General features: G+C 48.4%; 1 protein-coding gene across 2 annotated transcripts; it reads left to right on the top strand.

The window, feature by feature from the left end:
* Window positions 1–8,076: 8,076 nt before the first annotated feature.
* ZNF48 (zinc finger protein 48) lies at window positions 8,077–12,313 on the top strand. Of its 2 annotated transcripts, none has more exons than XM_080912220.1 (2): window positions 8,077–8,273; window positions 9,754–12,313. In XM_080912220.1, the coding sequence occupies exon 2, from the start codon at window positions 9,771–9,773 to the stop codon at window positions 11,535–11,537; it is 1,767 nt and encodes a 588-aa protein (XP_080768346.1). In that variant the 5' UTR covers window positions 8,077–8,273; window positions 9,754–9,770; the 3' UTR covers window positions 11,538–12,313. The 2 variants fall into 2 exon arrangements, with proteins under 2 accessions (XP_080768346.1, XP_080768347.1); XM_080912221.1 differs by having other exon boundaries at window positions 8,077–8,304.
* Window positions 12,314–15,611: the final 3,298 nt, after the last annotated feature.

Below are 15,611 nucleotides of genomic sequence, written 5' to 3'. Positions count from 1 at the left end.
TTCCAGAGGTCCTGAGTTCAAATCCCAGCAACCACATGGTGGCTCACAACCATCTGTAATCGGATCTGATGCCCTATTCTACAGTGTACTCATATACATAAAATAAATAAATCTTTAAAAAAAAATAATTGCCCCTCACAAAGACATAATAAAAACTGGGTGGCGGTGTCACGTGTCTTCAATCCCAGCACTCGGGAGGCAAAGGCAAGTGATTTCCAAGTTCAAGGTCAACCTGGCTTATAGAATGAGGTTTAGGGCATCTAGGGCTACACAGAGAAACCCTGTCTTAGAAAAAACAAAACAAACCAAGACCACACTTAATGAAGTTGGCAGCTTTATGAGTGCACACATAAAGTACTCAGAACAGTGCCTGGGCATGGATGATACTAGTTTACAGAAGTCGCTCTCTCTCTCTCACAAGCCTAGCAGTACAGTGGGGTGTCAGCTAAAGCGGGGACCTGCTATCCTGCATGAACCTCTGACAACCCAGACAACAAAGCGTGAATTAAGTTAGCATCACAGCCATTGAAGAGAGAGACAGCCATGAGCACTACTCACAGCACCCATGATGACAGGGTCAGCAGAGAAACCATGTTTAGATACAAGTAAAAGGAAGAGGTAATTATATCTTTCACACAACACCACTATTCCCTCCCCTTTATTTCTTATCAGACAGAGCAGACTTGTGGGGAGTTGGAGTGTGAATCGTGACACTCTGGATTCTATTCCTGGCTCTGAGAGGGAAGGGAGGAATGGATGAAGGGAGAGACAGAAAATAAAAAGAACAGGCTATGGATTTCTGTACTTGTATGTAATCCTAACACTTGGGATGCTGAGGCCAGAGATTTCAAGTTTCAGACCAATCTGAGCTACATGTTGAGAACTGTCTTTAAATGAAATGAAATGAAAATATACAGAATGAGAGAAGTAAAGAAAGTGATCTAAACTCTTCTTACTCTCATCCTCCATGAATACATCCAGCTGACTTCCAAATCCTGTCTATCCTTTATATAAATAGGTCTCCTTTCCCCAGTGAGGGACTCAATAGTTTCAAAAAGTAAATGCAGCTGGTTGCAGTGTCTTGCACCTGTAACCTCGCAGGCTGAGGCAGGGGGATTGTCCAAAATTTGAAGCCAGCCTGGGATACATACTGAATACCAGACTAGCTGAAGCTACATTGCAACACTGTCTCAAAAACAAACAAACAAACAAAAAACCCATGAGACTGGGGAGGTGGGTCAAAGGTTAAGAACAGCAGATGCTTTCCGAGAGGACCCAGGCAGATCTCTGGGAGTTTGTGGTCAGACTGGTGTACAGGAGCTCCGGGACAGCTATATAGTGAAAATAAAACAAGACAAACAATAGGAAATGGTGATGTTTCATTCCATGCCAGATGCTGCTGGCTCACACTTATGATCCCAGCACTCTGGAGCCAGAAGCAGGCAGATCTCTGAATTTGAGGCCAGCTTGTTCTACAGTGAGAGTTCTAGGACAGCCAGAGCTATATAGAGAACCCCTGTCTCAAAAAAGGGAGAATGAAAGAAAGAGAAAAGAAGAAAGAAAGAGGAGAAAAGGGAGGAGGAGAAGAAAGAGAAAAGGAAGAAGAAAAAGAAGAAAGGAAGAATCATAAAAATTCGGAACAGGGGCTGGAGAGATAGCTCAGCGGTTAGGAGTACTGACTGCTCTTCCAGAGGTCCTGAGTTCAATTCCCAGTAACCACACGGTGGCTCACAACCATCTGTAATGGGATCTGACGCCCTCCTCTGGTGTGTCTGAAGACAGCTACAGTGTACTTATATACATCAAATAGTATTCAAAACAAACAAACAAAAAGCCTGGGAGTAAGTTCAGAGCGATGGCTCCGTGGTTAAAACATTTGCTGTGCAAACATAGGACCTGAGTTCAGATCTGTGGCACTCATGTGATTTTTGGACGGCCAAAATGGCTCAGTAGGTAAAAGCCTGCATCCCAATAGTGGGTGGAAAGCACACACACATATAACTCCAATGATGGGAAGCAGGCGGACAGAGGCAGGAGGTTTGCTAGCTGACAAACAGCAAGTTCTAGGTTCAATCAGAGAGCATGTCCCAAAAGAATACAGAGGAAGGCATGCATGTGCACGTACTCAGTGCACATCTACTCAGTGTGCATGGGGGGACGACGGAGGGACTGAGGGACAGAGGAGGGACTAAAAAAGGGAGGGAGACAGAGGGAGGGAGGATGTTGGGGTGATCTCTTTATAAGCTGTGTAAAAATTTTCTTTGTAGTATTAGGAAGCATCACCAGTCTCAGTGTTTTGTGAACACTTTCTCCATCGCCTTCTGATTGGTTTAATCAGGAGCTGAATGGCCTATACGAAAGCAGGGCAGAATGGGCGGGACTTCCGGGTAGCCTTAGGAACTCTTGAGAGTCTAAGGAGGGAGATCTGCCTGTAAGACACAGAGGGAAAAGCAAACTGTGGTCCTAGAGGAGAGGTAACCAGCCACGCGGCAGATCTTAAGAGTAATCTAGTAGGTTACTGGATTATAAGAGCTAGTTAGGAACAGCCTAAACCAAGGTCAAGTCTTCATAATTAATAAAAGATCTCCGTGTCATTATTCGAGAGCTGGCACGACAGAGAACTCTAAAAATTAAGCACCAAAACCAAACTGCCATTCAACACACAGAAAAGTGCAGTAAGCAGTTGTTCTCAAAAGAAGAAATACAAATAGCCAATAAATACTCTTAAAAGTGTTCAGCATCCTAGCCACCAGGGAAATGCAAATGAAAGCTGCTTTGAGGATGCTGGCGAGTATAGAGGGTAAAGGTACTTGCTGTGCCGCCGGAGTTCAGCTTCTGGGATCCACAGAAATAGGAGCGGAGAAAGACAACTCCATAATATCCTCTGAGTCCCCACCATGCCTTGGCATGTCCTTTCCATCTTGACACACACACACACACACACACACACACACACCAATAAATTAAAGTAACGTATTTCATCTCACCCCAGTAGTCAGAATGGTTATCATCAGAAAACATGACAAGTTCTGGGGAGAATGTGAGATAGCGCTTCTCTGTGTAGACCAGGCTAAACTCGAACTTAGAGGTCTACCTGTCTCTGACTCCCAAATGCTGGGATTAAAGGTGTGCTCCACTGCTTAGCTTTTGTTTTGCTTTTTGAGACTGTGTCCCACCATGTATGCCTGGCTGGCCCAGAGTGCATTCTCTATAGACCAGGCTGGCCTAGAACTCACAGAGCTCTCCCTGCCTCTGCTTTTCACGATTCAAGGAGGGAACTCACATCACTGCATTGTTGCTTTTAAAATATTTATTTACTTATTTGGTTTTGTTCAAGACAGGGTTTCTCTTTGTAGAGCTGGCTGGCCTGGAACTCCCTCTTGTAAACCAGGTTGGCCTCGATCTAAAAGATTCACCTGCTTCTGCCTCCTGTGTGCTGAGATTAAAGGCATGAACCACTACTGCCCAGCTTTATTGATCGATCGATTGATTGATTGATCATGGGAGTGTATGCAACCCACAGTGAAAGTATGGAAGATGGGGGACAACTTGTCAGAGTCAGCTCCCTGCTGCCACCATGCGGGAGTCCCAGGGATCAAATTCAGGTTGTCTAACTTGGTGGCTGATCTTTACCTGATGACTCATCTTGTTGCCCACAGTGATGCCTTTTTAAGGTGAAAGTGTTCCTTTTCGCTGTATTATCTGCACCTCCTACCAAATGCTTTGGCCTGAAGGAGATTTTCCTATGTATGTGTTGATTGTATGCACTCACCTGTGCAGGTACATGAGGAAGCCACAAAGAACCATGCTTGTCTTCCTCAATCATTTGTTTCTTAACCCTGTGTTAGTATTTTGCCTGCATGTACGTCTGTGTGAGGCTGTACTCTAGAACTGGAGTTACAGTTGTGAGCTGCCAAGTGGATGCTGGGAATTGAACCCCAGGTTCTTTGGATGAATGCTGAGCCATCTCTCCAACCCCTTCCTCAATCATTCTTACCTTACTTTTTGAGACAGGGTCTCGCTAAACCAGGAGAATGCTGTTTTAATTAGGCTGGCTGGCCCATGAGCCCCCAACATCTGGCTGTCTCTACCAACACTTGGGTTGTAGATGTTCTACCACTACTGGCTTTAACTGGCTGGGGAGCTAATCGGGTTTTAATGAATGTTTAAGCTGCAGGCACTTTACCTAGGGAACCAGCTCCACAGTCTAGGATAACATTTTGAAAATTTCCAAACTTTGATCACACCCAACTCCAAATCTGTCATTATAGCTTGGGGATTCAATGGGATTGGCTTAGGTTTTTGCCATGGTTAAAGAGTCCCAAGACATGTGTTTAGAGACTCTGGATTCCAGTATCAGAGCTCAGTCCAAGGCCAACAGCCTGTCCTCGGAACCAAGCTAACTGCCTAAAGACCTGTGGTCTAGCAGTGTTAAGGACGAAGTCTGAAAGTCATTCTGCCTGAAATCCTTTTGTTTGTTACGGTGAGATCTGGCTTCCCCGAGTGGTGATGCGGGTGTGGTGTTCTTATAAGCTCCAAGAGGAATCACAGAGCTGAAGCTGCCAACTACAGGCTGGAAGGAGAGACAGCCTAGAGTGCAGGGGGAAAGGGAGCTTCAGTAGAAAGATCCAGAGGGATGCAGCAGGCCAGAGCCAAAAGAAAGTTGTTGCCCAGTGGTGAGCGCCCCAAGGACATAGCACGCGTGTCCAGAGAGACACTTATGGTAGAGATCAGAAGAGATCAGTTAAGGATAAGGGAGAAACAAGCAGGAATTCCAGCAGAGGAGGATTCCAATATCACAGAAGCCAGAGGGGTGTGGAGAAGCTGCAAGACTTAGCAGGCAGCTCTCATAGGGAAGGCAAGGAAATTCGAAAAGAATAGGCCCAGGAAGGCATAAAAAACAAACAAAGACAAAGCTGATAGTTCTGAGCGGAAGGGAAAAGGGAGATGTCCTGGTGGGTGTAGCTGGCTAGAGTCACAGCAGGTTGTGAGAGCCAGAGAAAGGTGCCCAAGAGGAGAGCGCAGCGGGTAGAAGGGAGAAGCAGCTGAAGATCTACAGACCCATCAACGTAATTTACAGACTGAGCATTTACACAGTGTGTAGGGGGGGACTAGACAAAAACAAACTGCGTTTGGAGCAGATGTGGAGAGCCTTTTGGGGCCACTTGCTTCTAGACACTTGGAGGGAATTTGACATGCCAGGACAAAAGAAGTAAGTTTAAAGCAGGAATCTGACTTTGGGCCGGGAGATAGGCTCAGATTAAGAACATTTACATTTGAGTTAATTGGAAGCTCTGAGCTGGCACAGGTGAGGCACCTCTGGCAGTCCTTTTGTCTTGCTCCTCCGGATTAGTTCCTAGAAGGCTGTTTACAGGATTTTGTTTACTGCCTCGCTTGTACCTTGACTCACAACTGATCTTATTATTCTGCATGTAATTAAAGTAGTATAAAAGCAGATTGGAAAATAATAAACCCACCCCAGCTGGGGTCTTTTTTAAGATTTATTTACTTTTATTATATATGAGTACATTGTAGCTGTCTTCAGACACACTGGAAGAGGGCATGGGATCTCATTACAGATGGTTGTGAGCCACCATGTGGTTGCTGGGATTTGAACTCAGGACCTCTGGAAGAGTAGTCAGTGCTCTTAACCATGGAGCCATCTCTCCAGGCTTGGAGTCATTTCTTTAATGCTAACTCTTTTTCTTTTTAATTCTCACTCCTGTTGACTGAGCTGGCTTGGTCAAGCAGAGAACAGAGAAAAAGGGAATGAACCTCTTTTCTACTTCCCTGGACTGCTCTTGCTCTCAGTGTTTGGATAGACCCCGAATAATACTGAGATCTAGGATTCCACTAGCTGGCTACATTTGGATTGACTAAGGAATATTAAGGCCAAATTTGATTGCAAAAGCCAGTACATTTGGAGTCCTTCAGGTCAGGTGCCAGGTAAAGAGGAGTCGGATGTTCTGCAAGAGGCATCCCAAAACGGTGCCACAGGCATGCAACCCAGAAGAAGGTTAGGTGAGGAAGAGGGGAAGGTCCTAGGCTTGAAGTTCAAAGTGTCCTCAGGATGCAGGGAAGACTGAACTGGAAGACACAGTTGTACAGTGGCTCATCGCCTCACTGAATGGGGCAAGGGTTAAAATTCTGAGACTGGTACCAGGGCTTTTGAGGGAACCCAAAAGGCAGAAAACAGTTCAGAAATAAAGCCTAACCCAAAGGGTAGATACTTCTGCCTCCAAAAATACCAGAGCATTTATGCCAACCAAGAGAGATCATTTACCAATCACTGGTGACAGAAGGCCAAACATCAGTGGGCCAGAAGGTTGCAAGAACTGGTGGGTAGGGTCCCAGAGTGGCTTCCCTGAAAGGGGAATCAGGTACCAGGGTACCAATGTTAGGGTGTTTTGTGTCAAGTTTACCTGGTGGATGGGGCCAAGGAATGCGCAGAGAACACATCACACGATCAACCTGTAGTAATGCAATAAATGCAAGAGATTGATTGGAGGAGCACGAAGGGCCGATTCTGAGCAGGAATGGGAGAGAACGAACCATTGATGGCATGGGCTTTATCAGGGTTTGGCAGCTGGTGATGGTGTGGCTGCTGGTGCTGGACTGCTGGAGACAGGCTGAGGGCACATCTGGTTCTGGAACGTGGGCAGTTCCTAACACAAGTCCCACATGTGTCCTCAACCACGCATGGTACTATACTGCCTGTTCCAGAAAATAGCAACCATCTCTTTGTTCCAAAAAGTTATGACCATCTTGCAAGCCTGCATTTGTTTCAAAGCTTACTGCAACCACCTGTTATGTTCTGCTTCAGTAACCCCACCTATTTGCTCACCAAAGCCTCCATCCCCACCCCTGAGCTATAAAAACCTTATCTTCCCTGGTCCTGAATCCATTTTAGGGGGAGGAATCCCGTGTGCACGAATCAAAAAACTTTGCTTTAATTAATTTGGGCAGCTCTGGGATTAACAGGACCCAGCAACCTTTACTTTTTTAGTTAGAGTTTTTAAAATTTGGAGCAACAGGGCAGGGGCGCACTGCACCAGGGAGGTCAGAGGACAACGTGCACTCTCCTTCCATCACATGGGTTCCTTGGATAGAACTCAGGTTATGAAGCCTAGTGACAATCACCTTTTCCCACTGAGGCATATCACTACCCTGATTCTCTATGTCTAATGATTTGTATATGTTTTTTTTAAAAAAACTGACAGCACTCAAGAGACAGACGATGCATGTTTATAACTTCTGCTTTAATGTGAGACGTTAATACATAATTAATAAAAACCCCGTTAGCACTCTCTTTAGTGGACCGAAGACTCTGGCTACCCACCTCTCTAAAGGAAAACCTGCCTACAACATAAAATCCCTAGATTATGCTTCTAGGGCCTGGGTCCCTTGGAATATGACCCCACCAAGATGGAGGCAGGGTTTTATTCTTCATTCCCTCCATGGGCTTGGCCTTTGCAAAGCTGGCAGCCTTTCTTTGTTTCTCTACCTTTGTCTCCGCCTGTCGTCCTTTGTTCTTTCTCCCGCCTGTTTCTCTCCAGCCTCTCCGCCTCTTAGGGCCCCAGACTCCGCTTGGGTGGCTTGACGTTTCTTATCTATTTCTACATCTCTTTGTCTCAGGTACTCAGTCTCTTGGTCCTGTCCCTGCGCCTCGTCTCTGGCCGACAGTGCCCTGACTCGTGGCTCTCGGGCTAGAGCTTGGCCGGCTCCAGCTCGACCTGCGAGCCCCCAGCCCAGCCCCCACTCGGAGCTGGGCTTTGTTTCCCCGGCCTCCGCGCCCCGCCCCGCCCTCCGGCTCTCCGCTTCCTTTTGTCTGCCTCGGTCTCTCCCATTCCATCCCTAGGCTCTTTCCCCGTTGTCTCGCGCGAGCAGTCGAACTCCGCCGCGCCGGTTGACCAGCCGAGGAGACTGGCCGCTAACGCCGCAGGGCACGGCTAGAGCGGGTCCTCGCCGCCGCCGAGCCCCCGGCTCCTCCGGGTCCTAGAGCGGCTCGCCGCGGCCCGAGCTTCCGCTTCCCGTCCCGCCCCGCGGCGCCCGGGACGTGGGCCGAGCCCCCTCCCGGCGTGGCGTGGAGCCCGTTCCCGAGCCACCGACTGCTGGGTCCCCTGTTGTACCGCGGGGAACAGGGCGGCGGGTGTCCTCGGAGTCACCGGGGCCGCGTCCCGGCCGTGGGCGGACCGTGCAGCGCGCGACACTACCCTGGGGCGCCGGGCTTCGCGACGCCGCGGACTTGGAGTGACTGAGAGCCGTCGGCACAGGTGAGGGCGGCGGGCGGCGCCGCGCTGACAGGTAATGGATGCTTGGGGACCCCGGAAAGTCGGACGTGGGCGATGGGGCCGGGGAGCCAAATCCGAGGGGAAGAAGCCAACGCGTTTGAGCACCCACTGAGTGCCAGGCCGTGAGGGGCATCCTCCCTAACGCTCTCCCCTCCCCCTTCACTCAGCCCTACTGCGGGCCTCCAGGCTCAATTGTGGTAACCTCTGGTGCTCTTTCCTCCTCAGCATGAGTTTTGCAGCCAGTCTGGTGTAAATCCAGCTCGAATACTGGCTCCCTTCTTAAAAACCTTTCTTAGCTTTCCTATTTTTATTAATTAAAAGCTTTCGTGAACCTAGTGTTAAGTACAGACCTTGCGTGCTCAGACTAGTCTCAGTATCCTTTCCCAAATATCCGCGTTCTTTTCTATAGTTTTGTTTTTGCTGCAGAGTAATGCCGGTCCTTGACTTCTTATCTCTTGCCTCTTGTGACAACTGGGTTGCTCGGAACCCACAGTTAGAATCATTGCTACTTTGTCTGTTCTCCTATATCCCATGTCTGTGTGTCTGTAGGGAAGTGAGTACTTTCAAGTTCGTTGGAGTTACCGGGACAGAATAGAGCCAGTGGGGTGGAGGGTGGAGAATTCAGAGCCCGTCTGGGTAGTATAGTGAGACAGTCTCAAAAAACTGGAGGGGGGGAAACAACACAGAAATTCAATTCAAAGACCACATACAAGGCTTTCTAAATAGAGGTACTGTGATATAACACAGGCTTGGATAGACAGGAATTAGAAACTTGGCCATTTTCTAACTTTCATGTGGTGGTGGCACATGCCTTCAATCTTAGGACTCCGGAGGAGGCAGAGGACAGCCTCTTTACACAGAAAACCCCTGTTTTTGAAAAAAGAAAGAAAGAAAGAAAAGAAAGAAATTTGCTTTAATTATCTTTGTTTCCATGAGTGCTAAACAAAGAAACTAAGATTACTAATAGGAATTTTGAAGGCTCCGTATTGTTTAGCTTTGTGATTATTGATTAAAAACTTAGTAAGCCAGGATGATGGTGCACACCTATTATTCCAGGTCTTGGCAGGCTGAGAAAATTTTGTTTTGAGACAAGTTGTTACTATGTAGCTGACCTTGGAGTCAGAGCCTCTTGCCTCTGCCTCCCCAGTGTTGTGATTAAAAGCATGTGCCACCATGCCCGGCAGGACTGAAAGTTCAAGGCCAGCCTGGGTAAGTTATCAAAACCTGTCTCCGCTGAGGATTGCGGCTGGAGCACAGTAGTGCTTATATTAGTGTTCCCTAAGTTTAGTAGAGAGGGAGAAAATTCAGGAGGTTTTCTGAATCATTAAAGAAGTCCTCCTGGGGAAGTTACCAGAGGATGCCATTGGAGGTAGAGGCCACCCCGGTTCCCCTCCAGGAGCAAGAAAAGGAAAGATGAGGTTGAACCAAGGGTGAGGTTTATAATCTTTTTTTCTTTCTCTAGTTCTAGGAACTGAAACTATGGAGGCTTCTCCAGTGGATGAGTTTGAACACACACCACAGGAGAGGGATGGCCCAGAGTTAAAGGAAGAGGAGCAGTTAGCCCCAGGTCATGAAGTGGGAAGCGCTTCTCTCAAACCTGAAGGCATTCAGAGCTGGGATGACCTATGGGTCCGCAGAGAGGGGCTTGGAAAGCGCCAGCCTAGAGATTCGGTTCCCCGGCTCCTTGGAGAACCCCGATGGGGACAGGGCAGTAATGACCGAGCTGCAGTGTGTGGTGAGTGTGGCAAGAGCTTCAGGCAGATGTCCGATTTGGTGAAACACCAGAGGACTCACACAGGGGAGAAGCCCTACAAGTGTGGTGTCTGTGGCAAGGGCTTTGGGGACAGTTCTGCCCGAATCAAACATCAGCGAACGCACACTGGTGAGAAGCCCTATAGAGTACGGCCACCAGCCCCAGGCCCTCCCAAGATGCCTCGATCTCGGATTCCTGCTGGTGAACGGCCCACTATCTGTGGTGAATGTGGCAAGAGCTTCCGGCAGAGCTCTGACCTGGTGAAACACCAGCGGACACACACAGGGGAAAAGCCCTACAAGTGTGGCATCTGCGGCAAGGGCTTTGGGGACAGTTCTGCCCGAATAAAGCACCAGCGGACACACAGAGGGGATCAGCTCCCCCGGCCAGTGGTTCCCCGACGGCAGCCATCTCAGGCAGCTCCACAGAGACCTAAGGCCCAGGACAAGCCATATATCTGCACTGACTGTGGCAAGAGGTTTGTGCTAAGTTGCAGTCTGCTGAGCCACCAACGCAGTCACTTAGGACCCAAACCCTTCGGTTGTGATGTATGTGGAAAGGAGTTTGCACGGGGCTCTGACCTGGTGAAGCATCTGCGGGTACACACAGGCGAGAAGCCCTACCTGTGCCCTGAGTGTGGCAAGGGCTTTGCGGACAGCTCTGCTCGGGTGAAGCACCTCCGTACCCACAGTGGCCAGAGGCCTCATGCCTGCCCGGAATGTAACCGTAGCTTTAGCCTCAGCTCCACTCTTATCCGCCACCTCCTCACGCATGTGGAGGAGCCCCAGGACTTCAGCTTCTCAGCCTACCCAGTGGCGCCACTCATCCCTAGCCCACCTCCACCTCCTCTTGGCACTAGCCCCTCACTGACGCCTCGAAGTCCTTCACATTCCGGTGATGGGCCTTTTGGCCTACCTGGCTTGGAAGCAGAGCCTGGGGGCCCACAGGCTGGGGAGCCACCCCCACCACTGGCAGGTGACAAGCCCCACAAGTGTCCTGAGTGCGGCAAAGGTTTCCGCCGAAGCTCTGATCTGGTGAAGCACCATCGTGTTCACACAGGGGAGAAACCCTACCTCTGTCCTGAGTGTGGCAAGGGTTTTGCTGACAGTTCTGCCCGAGTCAAGCACCTCCGCACCCACCAGGGCGAGCGCACTAGACCACCCCCACCATCTTCTCTCCTGCGACCCCACAATCCACCTGGTTCTGTACCCATAGTCCCTCAGTCCCGAGTGCGAGGCCAGTCCTCCGGACCCAGCCAGCTTCATGTGTGTGGCTTCTGTGGGAAAGAGTTCCCCCGGAGCTCAGATTTAGTCAAACACAGGCGTACACATACTGGGGAGAAGCCATACAAATGTGCGGAGTGTGGCAAGGGCTTCGGTGACAGCTCTGCTCGCATAAAGCACCAGCGTGGCCATCTGGCCTTAAGGCCCTCTGGGGTAGGGGATGGTCTGCCAAGGTCCCTTCAGGAGGAGTCCCCAGCTGAAACGGAGTGATGGGAGGCTAGGGAGGGTACCAGAGGGAGGGTATCTGCTGCTGAAGGCAGAGAAGAGCCTGGGAAACGGTGGGAGGGAGAAAGAGAATAGCTAGAAACAGATTAGAGACTACATAACCTTCATGCTCAGGAAATTCTTGGTCAGGTGTTGGGACCTGGCCAGTATGAGCTGTTTCACAGCTTCTAGAACAGGCCTAGCACAGATTTGGCCTTTAATGGCTGTAAACTGATAGGTTGACTTAATTCTAAAATCCTACTGCCTCCTGTTAACACACCCCTCAGCTGGAAGTTTAGTCCAATCTTTAATTCCAGCACTCAGGAGACAAAGGCAGGCAGATCTCTTGAATTAATGGCCAGACTGATCTACATAGATAGATAGTTCGAGGTCAGCCTGAACTCCTCAGTGAAACAAATAAACAACAACAAAAAAAGACCTTGATCCTTTCTACCCTAGTCTGGGAGAACAGATTGTTGGAATCTTAGGTGTCAAGATAAGGCAGGGGCATCTTGATGCCCTCCCCAGAGGGTGAAGTATTGCTGTGGAGAAAGAAGGCAGTTTTCACTTCTACCTGTGGGTCACAGGATATGGTTTTATCCAAGAAGGGCACTTTGGGAAAGAGTGTACATCTGTATGCTTTTGAGGGTCCTTCCCACTCACACACTGGTGAAATAGAAGAGCCAGCAGGAACACTCAGAGCTTCCAGTCTGGATGCAAAGCCTAGATCATCGCGGACATCTGCAGAGACCAGCCTGCTGAGCAAAGGCAGTGCAGGCCAGAGAAACTTCACGTCTCCACAGCTAAGTGTCTGTCTTTCTCCTTATTAATAAATCGTCCCTTGTCTGAGGTTTCTGTGTGTGGTTTTATATATATGTGTGTGTGTGGGTGTTCATGGGTAAATACAAAGCCCAGCAAGGCTGAAGAGGGTATAGAGGCTCTGCCACAGGCAAAGCCCTCAGCCATGTGATATTTGAATGGGTTCCATGCTTTTTAAGTCCATAAAATAAGAAAGATGGTCTTAGACAACTAAGCTGCTCTCATTGGAAGTATCAGGGGTCATACCTATAGTCCCAAAATTTAGGAGGCTGGGTAGTCTTCAGGTCTGTCAATTGATGCCCTAGGCCAAGGTGTGGTTGCCCACAAGAACCTAGCTACAGCATGCACCCTTGGAAATAATGTGAGGTACCAAGGAGGGAGGACCAGTGAGTGGGAAGCAGGAGGCTGGTGATCAGTGAGCCTGGGAAAGTGTTGCCAACCTGCCTGGTATGGGTTCAGAAAGTCTGGATGCTAATTCAACAAGGGATGCTTGAAGACCCCAGACCTTTAAAAATTGTGCTATTTTCCCAGCAGTAGAGCTTTCCTCGGGAGCAGGAAGCAGGTCCCTGTCTTGTTCTAAGAGCCAATGGGCAGGGAAAGGACCTAAATGGCCAATGGCAGAAATCATTAGCTCCATTCATCTTGGCAAGTTCCTGCCAGACCTGGTAACTCAGCTATTATTGAGGAATATCACAGGAGCTCTCCCAAGATCTTTGCCATCTGACTGGCTTCCTCAGAAGTCAGGCCCTTGTGAAGTTGGATGCACACCTGAAAGCCTGGAACATTACAGCCTGTCCCAGGGTCCTTAGAGACTTGTGTATTTTAGTGCAAAGGCATCTCATTGGCCCTTTGAGGGACTTTAGGAAGGTTCTCCCTGTTTTGTCTCCTTTCTCTAAGCTGACCCCAGTGAACTTTGGAATTTTGTTAGACTATGCCACTTGACTGCTCCATTGAAAACTTACTGCTTCATACTCTATAAAGCACAGCCCCTGGGCAGGATGAGTGACTCCAGGTTGGATGCACGGCTCCGTACTGAAGAGGACCTGCCTCTGTCCCCAGCACCCATATTGTGGCTTACACACCAGCCCTAGCTCCAGTCGGAATCTGGTACCCTCTTCTGAATTCTGTTGCACCAGATGTGTATGTACATGGTGCACGTAGATAACAAACATACACATAAAATTTTAAAATAATTTTTAAAAGATGGGAACCTCTGCTAATCCCAAAGATTAGAAGAGAAAGGTAGTTATGAGCAACTTTTTGAAACGAAGGCATGATTGCCATTCCTGGAACAGGCAGTGCATAGCCATTTGTAGCTAAAGTTGTGGGTGAAGCACAGCTGAGTCCTTGAAAAACAGGTTTAATCAAAAGCAGGAATGGACCTAGTTTGTCTTTACTATAAAATGGCTTTTAAGCCTAAAATAGAGGCAGGCTAGTAGTAATAACTCCAAGTAGTCACAACAACCTTTTGAAACAAAGATAGGGTTGCAAAGATGGTGATAAACAATTTTTTGAAACAAAGGCATGGTTGCCATTCCTGGAACAGGCAGTACAGAGCTATTTGTAGTCAAGGTTACAGGTGAGGTACAGCCAATCCTTGAGAAACAGTTTAATCGTAAACGGGAATGAGCCTAGTTTTATCTTTACAGTGGCGTTCAGGCCTAGGCTGGAGGTAGCTGGCTCTTCAACGGCTGTTAGCCTTAGGCGTTTAACAGAGTTCCTTTCCTTCACCGAGAATTCAGCTGAGACAGTTAAAACTCACATTCAAACGTTTGAAGAAAACTGATCCAAACAGAGATAAACAGCCTACTGTGTCCCATCTTGTAGATTTTTAAGTTTTAAGGAAGATTCTGAGGTGGAAGGCATATTCATGGTTATAAGATGCCTCCCATTCTCCTTTCCCTCATGGATCATGCTGGGATCCAGAAGTCCCGCCAGAGTTGTTGCGGTAACCTCTCCATCCCTAATAAATCTGTGCAATGAAAACACAACTCAGTTAATATGAACACAAGCAGCATGCCTAGATTGGGCAGATCTATCACTACACTACTCTGTTCCCCAGCTATGAGATCCCTTAGAACCACGGTTTCTCCAGGCCACGTGCTTCAGCTCCATCTTCCTTCTCTTCCTCCATCAACCCCTGCCCCCCACCTCAGCTCCACCTTTCTTCCTCTGTCCAATCAACAGCTCTCCTCTTGCCTTTATTTTCTCAGTTAAAATGTGGAGAAGGTTTTGATGAAGTCGCCCGAGTATGTGACCAGGCAGCCTTTCTTGAGGATGCAGAATTGGCATCAAAATACAAACAGCTCCCAGGCAATCCACAACACAGAGCAGCTCGGGTTCCAGAGATGAGCCACCAGACCCAACTTCAAATTTCTGTTCCCAGTCCTTTCAGGAGCTGATGCCCACAAACCACACAGACACAGTCAGATGGGAATGGTTTATTGAACTCACACCCTAAAGCTGATTTTTCTTTGTCAGCTTATAAAGGCTAAAACTGCAAAAAAAACCCCACAATATTCAGGTGCAGGAAGGGCTGCCCAGTGGTCAGCTCTGACTCAAGCCATTTTAGACATAGCAGTTCATACTGACTTTTAATTTTATGGGTCCTACATAAAGCTTTGTAAAATTTCTTAAAATTAACAACCTCATACTGAACATAAGAGGATATGTGATCAGCATGACCTTCATTTTTCTGTTGTCAGTGACTGGCAGGTCTATTACAGCAACACCATGAAATAGCTGGCAGGCGTGGGACAAAATGGCTGCAGCTATGCTGGGGAGGGGCAAGCCTCAACAAATCAGACCCTTTAGGTTATTTCTACATACTCTTGAGAAGCCCACAAACAGGGAGGGGAGGAATCAAAATCACAGTAATGACGAAGTCTTTGAGAAGGCCGACCTTCCTTGGTGCACATGGATGGCAAAGGGCTGTAGGACTATGGTTTCTTAGACAACCAAAACCTACCACTTTAAGAATATTAACTAGAGTGAGAGAGAGAGAGAGAGAGGGCTCAGTGGCTCAGAGCATTTACTGCTCTTGCAGAAGACTTGGTTTGGTTCCCAGCACCTGGCTGTTACTCCAGCTCCTGCAGGAATGCAGCACACAGACATGCACTCAGGTGTACACAGAGACAAGACACATTAAAAAAAAAAAAAAAACCTTTAAGAAGCTGGAGAGCTGGCTGCTCTTCCGGGGTAGGTTCCCAGCACCCATGTGTGTCCCTCACAACTGCTCTAGGGTCCATCTCAGGAGATCAG

Source organism: Micromys minutus, assembly GCF_963924665.1.
Source record: "Micromys minutus genome assembly, chromosome: 2".
Classification (NCBI taxonomy): Eukaryota; Metazoa; Chordata; class Mammalia; order Rodentia; family Muridae; genus Micromys; species Micromys minutus.
Note: the sequence above shows the minus strand (reverse complement) of the source record. Positions and strands in the feature narration are given on the sequence as shown.